The following is a 14540-nucleotide window of genomic DNA, read 5'->3' as shown; positions in this document are numbered from 1 at the left end:
TTTGAAATGAACCCGTTGCCCCTTCATGATTCTATATATTGTTCATTTTTTTATTACCTAGGATGCATCAATATACGCTGGCACACACACTGCATGAGAATCACTCAATGCTGTTGGACCACCCAAAACACCTCATTGGTAGCCATGATGAACACACCCAACCGTGACCACATTTTTTTTTTTTTTTTTTTTAAAACGTGTCACTGCGTTTACAGTCTGGATGCAAAAACATACATTACAGAGAGGGAATTAAAACAGCGCCCTGCAGGCTGACAGACACAATGGCAGTGACAGCAGCAGCGGTGGCTTTGCGTGGATGCTCTCCTCCTGCTGCATGTGGCCTTTGAACCCATTGTTGTGTCGCGGGTGACGTCAGTGCCGTGTGCGGGAGACGGAGCGGCGTGCGCCTGGCGAGACAAAGGCGGCGGACCGACCGGGGTCAGGCAGCAGCAGCAGCGAGCCGAGAACCACTGTTTTTTTTTTTTTAACTAAAAGGTAACTGCTAAGGTTGGATTTCAGCCGCGCTCTCCCTGACGACACGCAGAATGAAGACCCAGTGACACTCCCAGGGATATGCTTTGACTCTCCAGGCTGAGAAAAAAACAACAGTGCCCACATCTCGTTTTTAAACGTTTTTCTCCTACGCCCCCCCTCCCCATTTAGCCTGCTAGCAAGCTAGCCCGCTAGCTGCTAGCGTTGCACAGCACAGGTCTCCTCCTCCTCCTCCTCCTGGCTGCTTCTCATCTTTCTCACAAGAACTGGGCGACAAGCGAGGAGAGGATCTCGTCGACAAAGGCAAGATAAAGTAAGTTCGTGTGGTTTTCGCACTTGTTTAATTTAAAGAAAAAAACAACGCGGTTGCCTTTGCTGTTGAGCACAAGTTCGACTGTCAGAGCAGGGCTAGCCAGCTAGCTGTGGTGCTCCCAAACAAAGGGGTCGACAACGTGACTGAGTGCCGACTGTGTGGGACTAGCCTGTTAGCTTGGCTGTAGAAGCTAACAACAGCTTATTTTCCTCTTTTATCTGCATATTTTAAAGTCGGTCAGTACATACAAGAGTGTCTGGACTTAGTGCCATAAAGGTTTTTAATGTGTGTGGAAGGAAACACTTTCTTCACTCGTGTTTAAGCGGACATGCTTTATCCTGATAAAACCACCAGCCTCCTGGATGGCTTCAGTTGTCAGACAAGGAGCAACAACAGACAAAGCAAGGCGCCCAAATCAACACTCCTCATGCAAGCTGCTGTGTCTGAATGATCGGTGGCTCCACGGTGCTCGTCTCCAGCCTCGCTTTGGGTCTTTATTGATACACAAACAGTTGACTTTTTTTGTTATTTTTCAAAATTTCTTTCAGGAGAGGGTGAGCTCACTCCCAACAAACAGGCATCCGTGATCTGATGTGAGATCTACGGAGAGACTATGCCGAGCCCTTTATTCCACCCCGAGATTATGGACCACGACGTGGTAATCAGTAGCCAGCACAACGGGGTCGGTCTGCCCCGTGAGACAGACCAGGAGTCCCGGGAAGAGGACCACCAAGAGGCGCTCCGCTTCGCCTTGGACCAGCTGTCACTCATGGCCCTGGAGAAGGTGGACTGTGGGGGCGGCGGCGGTAACGGAGGCGGCGGACTAGTCGACACTCTGGACGGGACCCAGGGTCCTGGCTCTGAGGGCTGCAACGGTGTGGGCGGAGGAGGCTACGTGGATCTCCAGATGCTGGAGCATCCCAACGGGTCCAGAGACTCGCCGACGTCCTGCTCTCCATCCCCGGAGTACTACGGCTCGGGCGGGTACCACATGGCCGGCTCGCACTCCATGCTCCACGGGGAACAAAGCTCCGTCCTCTGCAGCAGGAAAAGAAGTGTCAACATGACTGAATGTGTGCCTGTCCCCAGCTCCGAGCATGTGGCCGAGATCGTGGGGAGACAAGGTAAGAGTGTGCTTGTGTGTGTCATATGCTGCTGTTTGTAAGAAAAGAATAATAATAATAATTTGGTGTTGATGTTTATGGACAGCTCGCTCAGGCAGCATGCAGCCTGGTTGTTCTTTGTTTGGGTGGCTGCCTGGGGAGAGGAGGGGTCTCTGAACTTTTACAGCCTGAGCTCAGGGCTCTGCTGGGCTGCGCGCACTGCTGGCGTCTTTAATGGTAAAATAACGAGGATAAGGCGTTATAAAGCCGTACCTACTCTTTTCAACATGTGCGTTTTTAACAGTATTTGGACAATGCCTTGACAGAGTGAGTGTGGTTGATGAGTGGGATGGAGGGGGAGGGGTGGGAGAGGGTCAGACAAAGCGGCAGATTGTCGGGAGTCTGGACATGTCTAGCAGCCTGCACCAAACAAAGGAAATACATCGAAAAATGCTGCTTTTTTATATCACAGAGCTTAAGTGGCAGTTTTGAACATCGGGCTCGCATCCCTGACTCATGTACATGTTTATGGTAGATTATTTCTGGCTCCGCCGAGCAGATTTTAGGCTGAAGCGGGGCAGCAGGCGCACAAACACGGGACTGGGCGGTGTTACGCCCTGCACCCAGCGCTGTCTGCCGATGCTCGCTCGCCTGTGAGCCGCTGCCTTTCCCACATTTTGGCCTTTTCTCGCTCCTTTCTTATCAGCATGTGTCTTCCACTTGAAACAGACTGATGTTGTGGGTTTGGCCGGGCCGTCGCAGCCGCGGCAGCGTTACGGCATTGTTCCCTTTGTTTGAAAAAGCCATGCTTTCTGCTTCCCACAATGACATCACACTCCGAGCGCCCCATTGGTCGCCGGGAACGAAGCGTCCATATTTAAAGAAACAGAGGCCACGGTCGGTGCTGCTGGAGGAGCAGGGGCTGACACAGGCGGTGCAGCAGCCTCAGTGTTTGGGCAGACGGGCTCGTCGCGCACGTCCTGCTCACCTGCTGCTTCTGCTTTTATCTTATTTTGATGCGAAAAGGGTCCGTCGCTTTGATGAAATGATGGCGCTTCGCTGCTGATGCTTTTTGAATGGCTGTTTCTGAGCACTCAGCTGAACGCTTGTTGATTCATTATTAATGTACATATTCAAATATATGTCATTTGTTTACGTTTTTGTGTATACAGCATTGTGTCAGGTTAAATTAAGTCAAGATGTGTTTCTAATATTTTGTCCGCCTCATTTATATCCAGGGCGACCAAACACTAGAAACACCAGCACCACAAACTACAGCACCCAAAATCACATAGAAAGGCCGATGAACGCCTCTCAGTTTCTTAATAGGCCGCTAGCAGAGTGCAACTGTTCATCAGACTGTTTGTGTACGGAACATAATCACACTTAAATGAATGACTATGTTAAAAATAAATGTGCTGATCTATGTGTGGGTGTGTATAAGGTGTTTTTTGTCATCTAACTGACGTTTATGTGCTCCTGCATCTTCCAGGTTGTAAGATCAAGGCCTTACGTGCCAAAACAAATACCTACATAAAGACTCCAGTCAGAGGCGAGGAGCCCGTGTTCATTGTGACGGGTCGCAGGGAGGACGTGGAGATGGCCAAACGTGAAATCGTGTCTGCGGCCGAGCATTTCTCTATGATCCGGGCATCCCGCTGCAAAGCTGGAGCGCCTGGAGGAGGAGGAGGAGGAGGCGGCTCTCTTCCTGGACCACCACACTTACCTGGACAAACCACCATACAGGTACAGAAAGGCCCCGAGGCTTGATCAGCATGCTGTGTTTTTGTCTTACTCTGCCAGGCAACAGGGGAGTAACTCGATTTTAGAAAAATCTGTAGCTTTGTTCTCTCTCCTGTAGTTTGAAACCTATTTTTCAGACATTAAAACATTTCTCTTGTCACTGATTCAGGTGAGGGTGCCCTACAGAGTAGTCGGTTTAGTCGTCGGACCAAAGGGAGCAACTATCAAACGCATCCAGCAGCAGACTCACACCTACATCGTGACACCCAGTCGAGAGAAAGACCCGGTGTTTGAAGTAACTGGCATGCCAGAGAACGTGGACAGAGCGAGAGAGGAGATCGAGACCCACATCACCCTCCGAACCGGAACCTTTGTAGACCTGCAGGGAGACAATGACTTCCACTCCAACGGCACTGATGTCAGTCTAGAAGGCCTGGGCTCCCTGAGCGGAGGGCTGGGGGCGTCTCTGTGGTCCAGGGCTACCGGCCACCATTCTGCCCCCCCTCCTCCTCCACCCTCCCCTCCTCCTCCTCCTATTCCCATGTCCATGCACCATGCCTCTGGCCGGAAGATGTCCTCCTCAGTCGCCTATCACACGCACAACGGCGGGATGAGCTCAGACAGCTTCAACGCCACCCGCAAGGCCAACGAGGGCGGCAGCCCCACTAGCCCCTTTAGCACAGGCTCCAGCAGTGCTGGAGGAGGATTCACTTTCGGGGGCGACTCCACCCCAGGGCTGTCCTCCTCGGAGGAACTGGGTTTTGAGTTCAGCGCTTCCAACATCTGGGCACCTTTCGTTAATGGAGGAACAGGCAATAAGACAGCCGGCTCCTCCCAGCAGCAGCCTCTCCGTCGCAACAGCAGCGGCCTCAGCGGCGGCGCCATCACTCCACGATTGTCTCCAACTCTGCCTCAGGACACGGGCGTGGGCCCCCTGGATCATCCGTTAGCCCGTCGTGCCCAGAGCGATCCCCTCAGCACTCTTTCCTGGCTACAGTCCGGCAGCGCAGGAGGCGGCTCCTTCTCTGGAGCGTCCAGCTCGAGCTCCGGCGGCTCGTCGACAGGTTACTCCTCCTGCTCGGCCTCCTCTCTGCCCGGCGGCTCACCCACTGACTCCGAGGGAGGCAGCAGCGGCGTGGGCCTCAGCGCCGGGATGCTGAGCCGACTGAAAGGCGGCTCCGGCCCCGGGGTCGCGGGTCTGGTTGGCGTCAGCCCCGGGATCAACAGGGACTGCTTCGTGTGTTTCGAGAGCGAGGTGACCGCAGCGCTGGTGCCTTGTGGCCACAACCTGTTCTGCATGGAGTGCGCCGGGCAAATCTGCCAGTCAGCGGAGCCAGAGTGCCCCGTCTGCCACACCCCCACCACACAGTGCATCCGCATCTTCTCCTAATGCCCTGGCAGGGGGTTGGGGGCTGGGGGGTAAACATGAGGCGTGGCAGGAAGAAGACTGGAGTGGGGCACCAGCTGTGGCAGAGGCGATGGAAGGATTCACACTAATAACCTTCACACACACACACACACACACACGATGGACCATAATAAATGCATTAATAGAGATGATGATACTATACGGATGTTGATTTTATTGCTGATAACTGTCAAGATTAATAATAACAATAATAATAATAATAATAATAATGACAATGACTTATTTTCAGAGTGAAGTTAATTGAAACTGGTCTGCAGACAGTTGGGGCTCAGACAGTCTCTCGGTGGTGAACTTATGGAAGGAAACTAGTGTCTTATCTCTCTTCAGGCCTTCATTTTGACCCGGAGCAGCCTGCGCTGCTGGCCGCCGGTCTGTCGACATTTCTTCATTCTGGCTTCTTCAGATCTCTGCCTGCTTTCTCTCTCACAGCCTTTCCTTTTGACACTTTTGTACTTAACAGATATTTTTCGATGAAGCTGTCAATGAGGCCTGCACTTTTCTACTCCTTATTTTAATGTCCTTGACAGAACTCCTCGCCCTCTCCTCTGCTCTCACTCATGCCGTTGTTTGTGACACAAAGCGGCGAGGTTGCTATTTTTCTGTAAGCGTGGAACTTTTCTTAAAGGTCGGCATGTAGTCAGGCACCGAGCGGAACAACAAACGTTGCCACACAAAAAATTAGCCATCAGTGATGCCAAATGATTGCTATTAGTAAACATCTCTTGATTCTTAATCAGATTCAGTAACATGTTGGATGGATTTGGATGAGTCTGCCCCACATTTCAAATGTGGCTGCTGCATTGATTCACGTTCATTTAATGAGTGAGAAATGCAGCGTTTCAGTGATCCTGCAGGAATGTGTCTGAGGTCAGGTTTCTGTACGTCTGGGCTGCCTGACAATCCCTTTACATCTCGCGTGCGCGTGTGTGTGTGGGCACGTTTTTCTGACGTACTATAAACACTCACCCCGTCGGGACAAGTAGTCCTCATGAGGACCAAAGGCCAGTCCCGATGAGGTCATTTCTGAGGTCTTGGTAAAGGTTAGGTGTGAGGTGTGAGGTTGACTGTCCACAATGAATGGAACTCAATGCAATGTCCTAACAAGGATAGCTACGCAAACCTGTGTGTGTGTGTGCGTGTGTTAGTCTGTGTGAATAATGCCCCGTCATGGTGTTTGTTACATTGGCATCCTCTTGTGTCCTCACCATGAGAAGGTCTGGTTCCCCCCCTGCTGCCCCCCCGCTCTGATCCATCCGCACCGGGGCGGTTTCCCCTCACAGCCTCTCGTCTGTTACACGTAGATCAGCTCGTTTAGCGTTTTCTACTAGTTTTTGACTCTTGACTGTCAAGTTGTGTGGCTAACAGACTTATTTTGAAACTCTAGGAAAAGATAGGGCTTTTCTGCTGTCACACGTGAATGTTTTGCCCAGTAAGGTTCAGGAGAGACGGCTGCTCCTCCCACACGAAACAATAACAAGGGGCTCAATTGGAAAACCCCCCCCATGCACTGTACCTCCTGCCCCTCTAAAAAGGAAAAAAAGAAACAGCTCTTACTGTTTTTGTTTTGGTAGTTTTGGTCTTCCACCCCACTCTCACAGCAAAGCTGTATGGCACTCTCTCAGATGACCCCCGTCGCCCCCGCTGTGCTCCAGGCTAAACGTAGTGCGCTGTATGGTTAGTCGTTTGAGATTTGTCCTATGTTTCCTAGAATTACTGAGTGACTCAGATGAGGCTGTTGCATCTGTTTTGTGTTTTTTTTTTTTTTTTTAAATTCAGTGTGAGTTTGCAGTAACTGCCTCCTATGGTGTTAATAGTGTTCGTATGACTCGGGCGGCGTCTGCGCGACGGTACGCGGCTGCCATTGGTGGACCCTTTTGAACATACATGGAATCAGCTCATAGAATGAGACAAGCCATGACAACAGAATTAAAAGGACACAGCTAATTCTCAAAGGGCTTCCTCTGACTGCACAGACACACGATCACATTTTTCAGGCTCTCACAGTAGAATCAACTTATCCTTTATGGCAGCTAGTAGCTAGGTCATCCAGGGCTTCCAGACACTCTTTGTGTTCAAATCCCAGCAGCTGCAGAATGTGTTGCTCGTCGTTTTTTAATTATTCTTTTCTACTTGTCCCTACACGGTCATCACATGCGGATCCTGTTAGTTGGTGTGTGGGACGTCGCAGTGGCAGCGTGTCCTCCCTGGACGTAGGCGCAGATTGTACGGTTATCAAGGAAAAAAGGGTAACTCTACTTGAGTCAATGGGCAGTTGCTGCTGTGCTTTGGTGCTCCAGCCAGTTTAATGTTAAACTGTTCGTTTGCTACTTTAGTGATGAGGGCAGTAGCTCCGCAGAGGAATCGAATAAACCGCTGTCCTGGTTGAGCGCAGCAGTGCACTAATTCACGAGTCCACATATGTAGGAAAAACCTGCCCACAAGCTGAACCGATGGTCTTTCTGAAGACTGTCCCATGGTGCTTTGGTGCAACTCCCTACTGAAACACGGTGATGAACGGTCACTGGTGGGGAGGCCTTTTCAGTTCTCCGGTGCACTGTAGAGCCGACGACCCTGTTCTGGTTGTGTTTGAAACGGGTCGGGCCCCAGTGTCAGACGTCTCGGACGCAGGGCTGCGCGTGTGTCTGAACAGATCAGTCGTGACTGTGTGTGAGTCTGTTGAGGCCGATCGTTAAAGCCCTTCTTCGAACTGTCTCAAGTTGACGTGTTAGAGGAAGAAAATGTGTTGTGTTTGCCAGATGGTTCTAATGTAAATCCCAGACTTTGCGTCGGGTTGTTTCTGGCCAATGAGAGAATGTTAGGGTTTAGTGTACAGTAGTTTAATTGTTCAAAAGGTACCAATTTTTCCAGATTGACTGCTGATTTTTATTTTTATTTTTTAGCCAAACTTATCCCCTCCCCCATTTCCTTCCTAAAGGTTTGAAAACAGGGTTTCCTGAGGCATGCTAGCCAGTGACCTCTGACCTTTTTTTGTGATTAGAGGGGGGGATGCGAAGAGAGCCACGCCAGTAAGGGGTGACAGACACCCCTCAAGCCTCCGCTCTCCTATTTTTTGCTTTAATTCTCTTTGTATGCAGAACCAAAATGTAAATCGTCAGCGAACTCGGTTTCAGGCCTGACCTGTGTGTGTATATACCCTGAATACAATCATTGGGATCTTGTTTTCAAAAGCAAAATGACTTAATTGAAGATAAGTGTAGTTTCTAAAGAACATGTATCATTATTTGTAAGTTAACCATCTGCATGTCTTCAAGCCACCTGGCATTAGCTAATAATTTTTAAGATAAAAAAATTTTTTACACATTTTATTTTTTACAATTTATTTGCTTACCTAAATATCCCAGACAATAATGTGACCCTTTTTATTACTTCAAATTTATTTTTATTTTCCATTTTTTTATTTTCCTTATTTCCTGTGTACTACATATAGGCAATTTATAACAAAATGAGAAAATTATTGAAGAAATTTTAAAATTGAAATATATTTTATTTGAAAGTTTATGGACCTTTTAACCGAGAGCCGGGAAAATTGTATGATCATATAATTTGAGCTGACTTGACGGTTATGAGAAATGTATCAAGAGTTTTATTTTTTATGCTTCTTTAATAAAGTCTTGTTTTTTGTTTCATTTTTTTACTGTAAAATAAGAACTCGGGTGTTGTGTCTTCATTTCTGCGGACTGGAGCAGCTGCTTCTCCACCACACGGTGGCAGCACAGACACACCTGCAGCAGGCGGGCGCATGAATAATGGTGGGATGTGAAATCTGCAGTTCAGACATGTTTGTGAATCTCAGAGCAGACATTAGTGTAGAGGGCTGGGGCGGGCCGGGGTCTAACTCTTATATAGACGCCGGTGGGATTTTAAAAAGTGCTCAAATGATTAATCTACAGAAAATTAAACAATTTCAATTCATGTTTGAAGTCTCCTATCAAGCAAAAGTGCAGTTTTCAAGCCACTGAAATGGAAGGATTTCTTGCTTTCCTCTCTTTAATATCATTATGAATTCAATACTTTATAGAGTGCTGGTATGACAAAACAAGCAAATTAAGGATGAGAGTTCAGGGTCTGGGAAATTCAGGTGGACATTTTTCATAGTTTTTCATTTTTCTTTCTGATTATAAACTGGAGTAGTGCTGAAACCAAACAATGCATCAATCAAAAGCAAAGTAATTGGCTATTTAGAGGTATAAGCTTCTTAAATGTGAGGATCTGCTGCTTTTGCTTGTCTTACATGATGGTAAACTTCATATTTTGTGGTTTTGGGCTTGGTTGGATTTAAAACAAAGACCTTAATAAGGGACCTAGGAATATGTAAGACATTTTTCATTATTCTCCGACATGCTTTAGTCCAATTGTTTAATAGAGTAATAAGGAAATCATTAGATGGAGCCCTCAGTCAAAAGTAGGATCACCAGCAGTGTGTATGTTACACCGTATATCACACACGCTGTGACTTTAAGCACTTTAAGCATTATTAAAATTTAATGTCATGCTCAAGAGAAAATGTCCCCCCGACTTTTTCATTTAAACTAACTGAAACAGCTTTTTTCCCCTCCACTCTGGACCGTGGAGAAGGAGCTGAAACATCTGGGTCAACTTGTGTAAAGTGATGGTGGGTGACACTCCCCTCCCCCCCTCCAGAGAGGTCAGAGGTCAGACAGACTGAGCGCTCACTGAAGTGGCAGCCCGTTGTTCCCGCTGAAGGTTTGGTGTCAATAGACCCTGCTGTCACTTCAGAGTGCGCAGAGTGTTAGGTTTGGTGTGAGTGTGGAAATCAAAGTGCAGTCACGTGATTCTCAGGGAGGAATAACAAAGCAGGCGTTTAGATTGTGACACAAATGTCCTTTTAATAGGAAGCAGATCACAATCAGGCTGCATTCCAGTTCCACTTCATCCTCATTAAAGAACGATCAATAATGATAAGAAACAAATTAGAAACATCCTTAGTAGAAAATAATTCTCCATGCGAGTTCTGTGTTCACACTACATTCATATTGGTTACAGATGACGTATTCACAAGCGTTTTTAAAAAACAAAAACATTGATGACTTATCATTACAGAGCTCAAAATAAAAAACAAGGGGGAAAAAAAAGTAACATCAAAGAGACACGTGCTGGCACGATAAAGTTTCCCATCATGCAATTGAGTTAATTCTATTCACAGGGTGGGCATCATTGGTCTCCACGGAGTTGTGTCGGCGTGCATGCATGCATGTGTGTCTTCTTACATGTGCCCTTTTGTGCTTGAGCAGAGATCGGTGTGTCGACGTGTGTGTCGGTGTCATCAGTGTGTGTGTGTGTGTGTGTGTGTGTGCGCGCGCCCCGCAGGTATGTGTGTGTGCGTACATACACGAAGCAGGCAACCAACGAGCCCCAAACTGGATGATATTGTTTTGTTGCTTTTTCAGCTACAGCCTGACAAGTCGAGTCTTGTCTTGGGCCCTGACATTAAACTACACGCGCAAACAATAAAACTGCACACTGTGTTAAAGGTGCAACGTGCAACGACCATCCTGACAGCTGGCGGCAGCTGACAGCTACTGCTCTCGTGATATGCTGCCCCCTATTTGTCTGGAGTGCCGTTCGACAGATGGCCGTATCTTACATACTGCACCTTTAAATGTGGCTGAGAAGCTCGTTTTAAAAGGCTCGTTCACGCACAAATCAAGCGCAGTTTAACTCGTGATCCTTTTGTTTTCACTGAAATTTAGACGCTAAATTAGAAGGCATGAGTTGGTGTCCCAAAGCCAGTCGTGGTTTCCAATTTATCCCTTGGATCGTAGAAAGAAGGCTCTGCAGAGGCTAAGTAACATTCAGAAGCTTTGTTTTTGGTAAAATTCAACGGTTTTCATTAAAGACAACATGTGACAGGCCAGCAGTGACGTCTGGTGTAGCCCCACACAGCAGCAGGGAAACCCACGGCAGCGTTTGCTCGCTGTCACTGACGTCATGACGTTTCACAGAGAGACCACGACACAAGCCGGATGATGACGGAGCGTTTGCTCGCCTTTCTTTGCAGTGAAAGTTAAAGAGATTAATTTACGCACAGGACAAGACTGAAACTAAGACTCAAACAACATAAGTGCTTGGCGGTGACTCTGATGGCTTCTTTCTATGAAAAAAAAAAAAAAAAAATCAACTTGAGATCTAGTTCGTGCAAATTTGGTCCCACTAAAGGCAAAAGATTTTCCTTCTCTCTTATCCAAAATATGTGAGAAAAAGCTTCCACTCTTCCAACAGGAATGGGGATCTATGAGTCCTTAAATAACAGATCTCAGTGAATCACACACACACACACACACACACACACACACACACAGGATCATAAGTTTCCCATTCCTTGGATCTGGATATTGCAGTTGGTGCTGCTGTAGTTATATTGACAGCGCATACATTTTGGGTATGTAGGTACAATATATTGCTCACAATCTCAAAGTCCATTTTGCAGGTGGGGCAATCAGCCCACACACACACATACACACACACACACATTCCTTCACACACATACACACACACAATAACAAAAAGACACAGCAGTGTTCACAGAGGGGTTGTTCTTCATAAAGTCCACGAGGTTCAGTGGACACACAAACAAACCACTATTGCCTTGAAGAGATGGGTTCAGATGGCGATCAGGAGGAAAGTGTTACACCGAGCTGTCGTGTGCGTCCTTTAGGCTTCACGTGGGTTTTATTTTCAAGTTCTTGTGAGAGCCTTTAAGGACCGGAGCGTGTCTATGGCAGGGCAGGTGGACGAGGGACACATGGGGAAACCTTGTGGGCCAATTTGCCAACAGAAGTGTGGACAGTAGGTATTAGTGCGTAAACTGACATCCCAGTCCACTGATCCCGTAGCCCTTTTTGGAGTTAATGTGCACTCTAGGGGTGTGAGATGTGTTCAGGGTATTGCTCCGTTTGTTGTGATGTGAAGCAAGAAAAGTTACCAAAAAAAAAACTGTAGCCACAACTTTGGCTTCTATCGACACATCACATATCAGGCTCAGCGTTTCTCCACCGCCTGTGTGTTTTCTCCACGATAATGAAGGTTAGTCAGGTCGTTATTCTAAAACCTTATTGTACCGGGGATATATATGCACCATGCTCACACAGGAAAAATACTGGAGGCACCGATTCTTTTATGTGGGAGGGGAGCGGTTGCCATGTTTACAGCAAAGTGAATCACAGTGTTCCTGGGGTCAACATGCAGGACGTTAGTACATTACACGACAGACTAGCAGTGATGTTGCCCCTGGACACTGATCTAAGGTCAGTTTGTTGTGTGTTTTTCTCTCTATTTGAATTGTTGGGGCAAAACGGAAGCTGATCTTAGATCTGTGTCTGAACTCTAATTTACACAGCACGTCACACCGGGGGGGCTACGCAGAGCAAACGACCGGGCGAGAGGGACAGAAAGGACGACGGACTGGAAGAACGACACACAGTCAGGCAGGCAAGCGGACAGACGGGCGGACGGAGCGTAGCTAGGCAAGGACTGCTCTCCTGAAGACGCAGAGAAGCAAAAGTGCAAAGTGGTCGTTCTCAATCTATTCACATGGTCTTGATGTTTACTGCGCTGCATCATATCACGGGTGCAGCGTATAAAAGGTGTGACGTGTCAGAGGAAAGACTGAGTGAGGGATTGACAGGTGATCGCTAACGTGAGGCTAACCCTAAACTGAGAGTTGAGCTGTTGAAATATTCAAAATGAAATCGGGTTTTTTATAAACATATTCCTCCATGTTTGCATTGATAACATTGCAGTGTAAATGTTGCATAATGTATGCAGATATATGTACAATAGAGCATTTTCATGTGTGTGCTTGTGTATTGCACATGGTTGTCTATCTGTGTAGGTGTGAGTGCTATATGTGTGCATAATACTACATCTGTTGGGGATGTCTCTGGTGTTTTCAGTGCACACGTGTGTCCTCGCTCTCTCAGACCCCCCACCCCCACCCCCCCACCCCCAAACGCCTCAGCTGCGGCCCTCCTCGGCTGAGCGCTGGTCCGACTTGAGCTTGACGAACTCTTTCGCCACGTCGTCGTTGTTGCGCTGAGAGAGGATGCGCAGCACCGTCAGGCCCGTCTCGTCCATGTGGACACGTCTGCCCAGCGGCATCCAGCAGGTGACACTGCCCTTGCTGGCTATGTCCTTCACCTGCAGCACGGCCATACCCACAGTGCGGTCCTCTCTGGCAAAGCAGTAGTCCTTCACGCACACCTGCAGCTCGTAGCTCTCTGGACCGACCTCAGTGCCCAAGGAGCTGAAACAGACGACAGAATCACATCCGTGTTTTACTTCACACGAAGATTTTTACTAATATAGTAATGTTAGTAAATATTACTAACACTAATATCTTCCATTTAAGTCGACCAGTATACATGTGTATATCAACATGTCTATTTGTAGAATGATGGCTATGTTGGTGTGCGATGTTGTATTTTATCCTGTGTAGCAATAAATTTAACTCATCATATGACTGAAACGAAGGGAAAATGATGACGCGAGACAATCAAATGCAGCAGAAATAGCAGATACTCACTACTGGAAGCTTTCGCTGAACTTGGGTGACCAGGTGTTGTTCTTGGACTTGGTGGCAAACTTCCTCTTCTTGTCACTGAGGTGAGGGCCGATGATGTAGACTTCCACGAAGGGCCTGAAGCCCTGCGCCTTCCATTTCAGGTCGTTAGCAGCCACCACTGGAGGTGGAAAGTGGATTAAGTTAAAGAGGAGGAAGGAGAAGACAGAATAATGGGACAGTGGTGCGGTCTGCTCTGCTTTCTTACCTTTCACGTTGATCTTGTGTTCTCCATTAGGCTGGGGTAAAATGTCCACGCACATGACGACCTCGCCCACTGCGTCCACTCCAGCTGCTGTAAAGACACACTCAGTAAGTTGTGGATTGTGTTTGTGTGGCCTTTTGTCTCTGGATGGCCATAACCAGCGTATTTTGCAGTCCACAATGTAGCACAGTTGAGATATATGACTTGAAGAATTGGGATGTATCAGCAGATTGTGAACTAAATTTAAACCTGCAGAAACCACACACACACACACACACACACACACACACACACACACACACACACACACACACACACACACACACACACGCGCACACAGGTTCTCTGTGATAATCAGATGAGCAGGACTTGGCTGGGTAAAGCAGCTTTTGTGCCAGCTCTAATGCTGAGCAAATGGCAAACTGTAATGCAGCAATGGCTGGTAATCCATTCTTAACGCTCTCTCGACGCTGAAGGGAAAAGAAAAAAGGAGATGAAACTGAAAAAAATCCAAAGTGCAACACAGTTTTCCTGGAGAAAAGCTCCTTTTATCAGCAGACACAATCTGCGCACGACTCGTTCTTTTATTCATCGTGTCTTGCACATCCTACGCTCTCCCTGATCTCAAGTCGCTGCGGTTTTTACATTCAATTTCT

The 14540-nt window shown here is 47.7% G+C and overlaps 2 protein-coding genes across 2 annotated transcripts in view; one reads left to right on the top strand and one right to left on the bottom strand.

Moving 5' to 3' along the window:
- The first annotated feature begins 281 nt into the window (after window positions 1-281).
- Window positions 282-8743, top strand: LOC143329499 (RNA-binding protein MEX3B). Its single transcript, XM_076745421.1, has 4 exons — window positions 282-805; window positions 1354-1929; window positions 3401-3654; window positions 3821-8743. The coding sequence occupies exons 2-4, from the start codon at window positions 1419-1421 to the stop codon at window positions 5039-5041; spliced, it is 1986 nt and encodes a 661-aa protein (XP_076601536.1). The 5' UTR covers window positions 282-805; window positions 1354-1418; the 3' UTR covers window positions 5042-8743.
- Window positions 8744-9922: 1179 nt separating this feature from the next.
- Window positions 9923-14540, bottom strand: part of LOC143329502 (protein unc-13 homolog A) — a 31997-nt gene continuing 27379 nt past the window's right edge. Inside the window, exons 40-42 of the mRNA XM_076745423.1 lie at window positions 13888-13974; window positions 13644-13800; window positions 9923-13364 (exon numbers count right to left, since the gene is read on the bottom strand). Of these exons, the coding sequence (XP_076601538.1) occupies window positions 13076-13364; window positions 13644-13800; window positions 13888-13974 (533 nt within the window). The 3' untranslated portion in view covers window positions 9923-13075. The remainder of the gene's footprint in view (window positions 13365-13643; window positions 13801-13887; window positions 13975-14540) is intronic.

Source organism: Chaetodon auriga, chromosome 12 (assembly GCF_051107435.1).
Source record: "Chaetodon auriga isolate fChaAug3 chromosome 12, fChaAug3.hap1, whole genome shotgun sequence".
NCBI lineage: Eukaryota > Metazoa > Chordata > Actinopteri > Chaetodontiformes > Chaetodontidae > Chaetodon > Chaetodon auriga.
Note: the sequence above shows the minus strand (reverse complement) of the source record. Positions and strands in the feature narration are given on the sequence as shown.

Bases quoted from the DNA above. Each gene is read 5' to 3' on its own strand.
- LOC143329499 (XM_076745421.1), top strand. From the start codon at position 1,419: ATGCCGAGCCCTTTATTCCACCCCGAGATTATGGACCACGACGTGGTA. The intron at 1,930-3,400 runs GTAAGAGTGTGC...TGCATCTTCCAG, and splicing joins CGAGATCGTGGGGAGACAAG to GTTGTAAGATCAAGGCCTTA. The intron at 3,655-3,820 runs GTACAGAAAGGC...TCACTGATTCAG, and splicing joins CTGGACAAACCACCATACAG to GTGAGGGTGCCCTACAGAGT.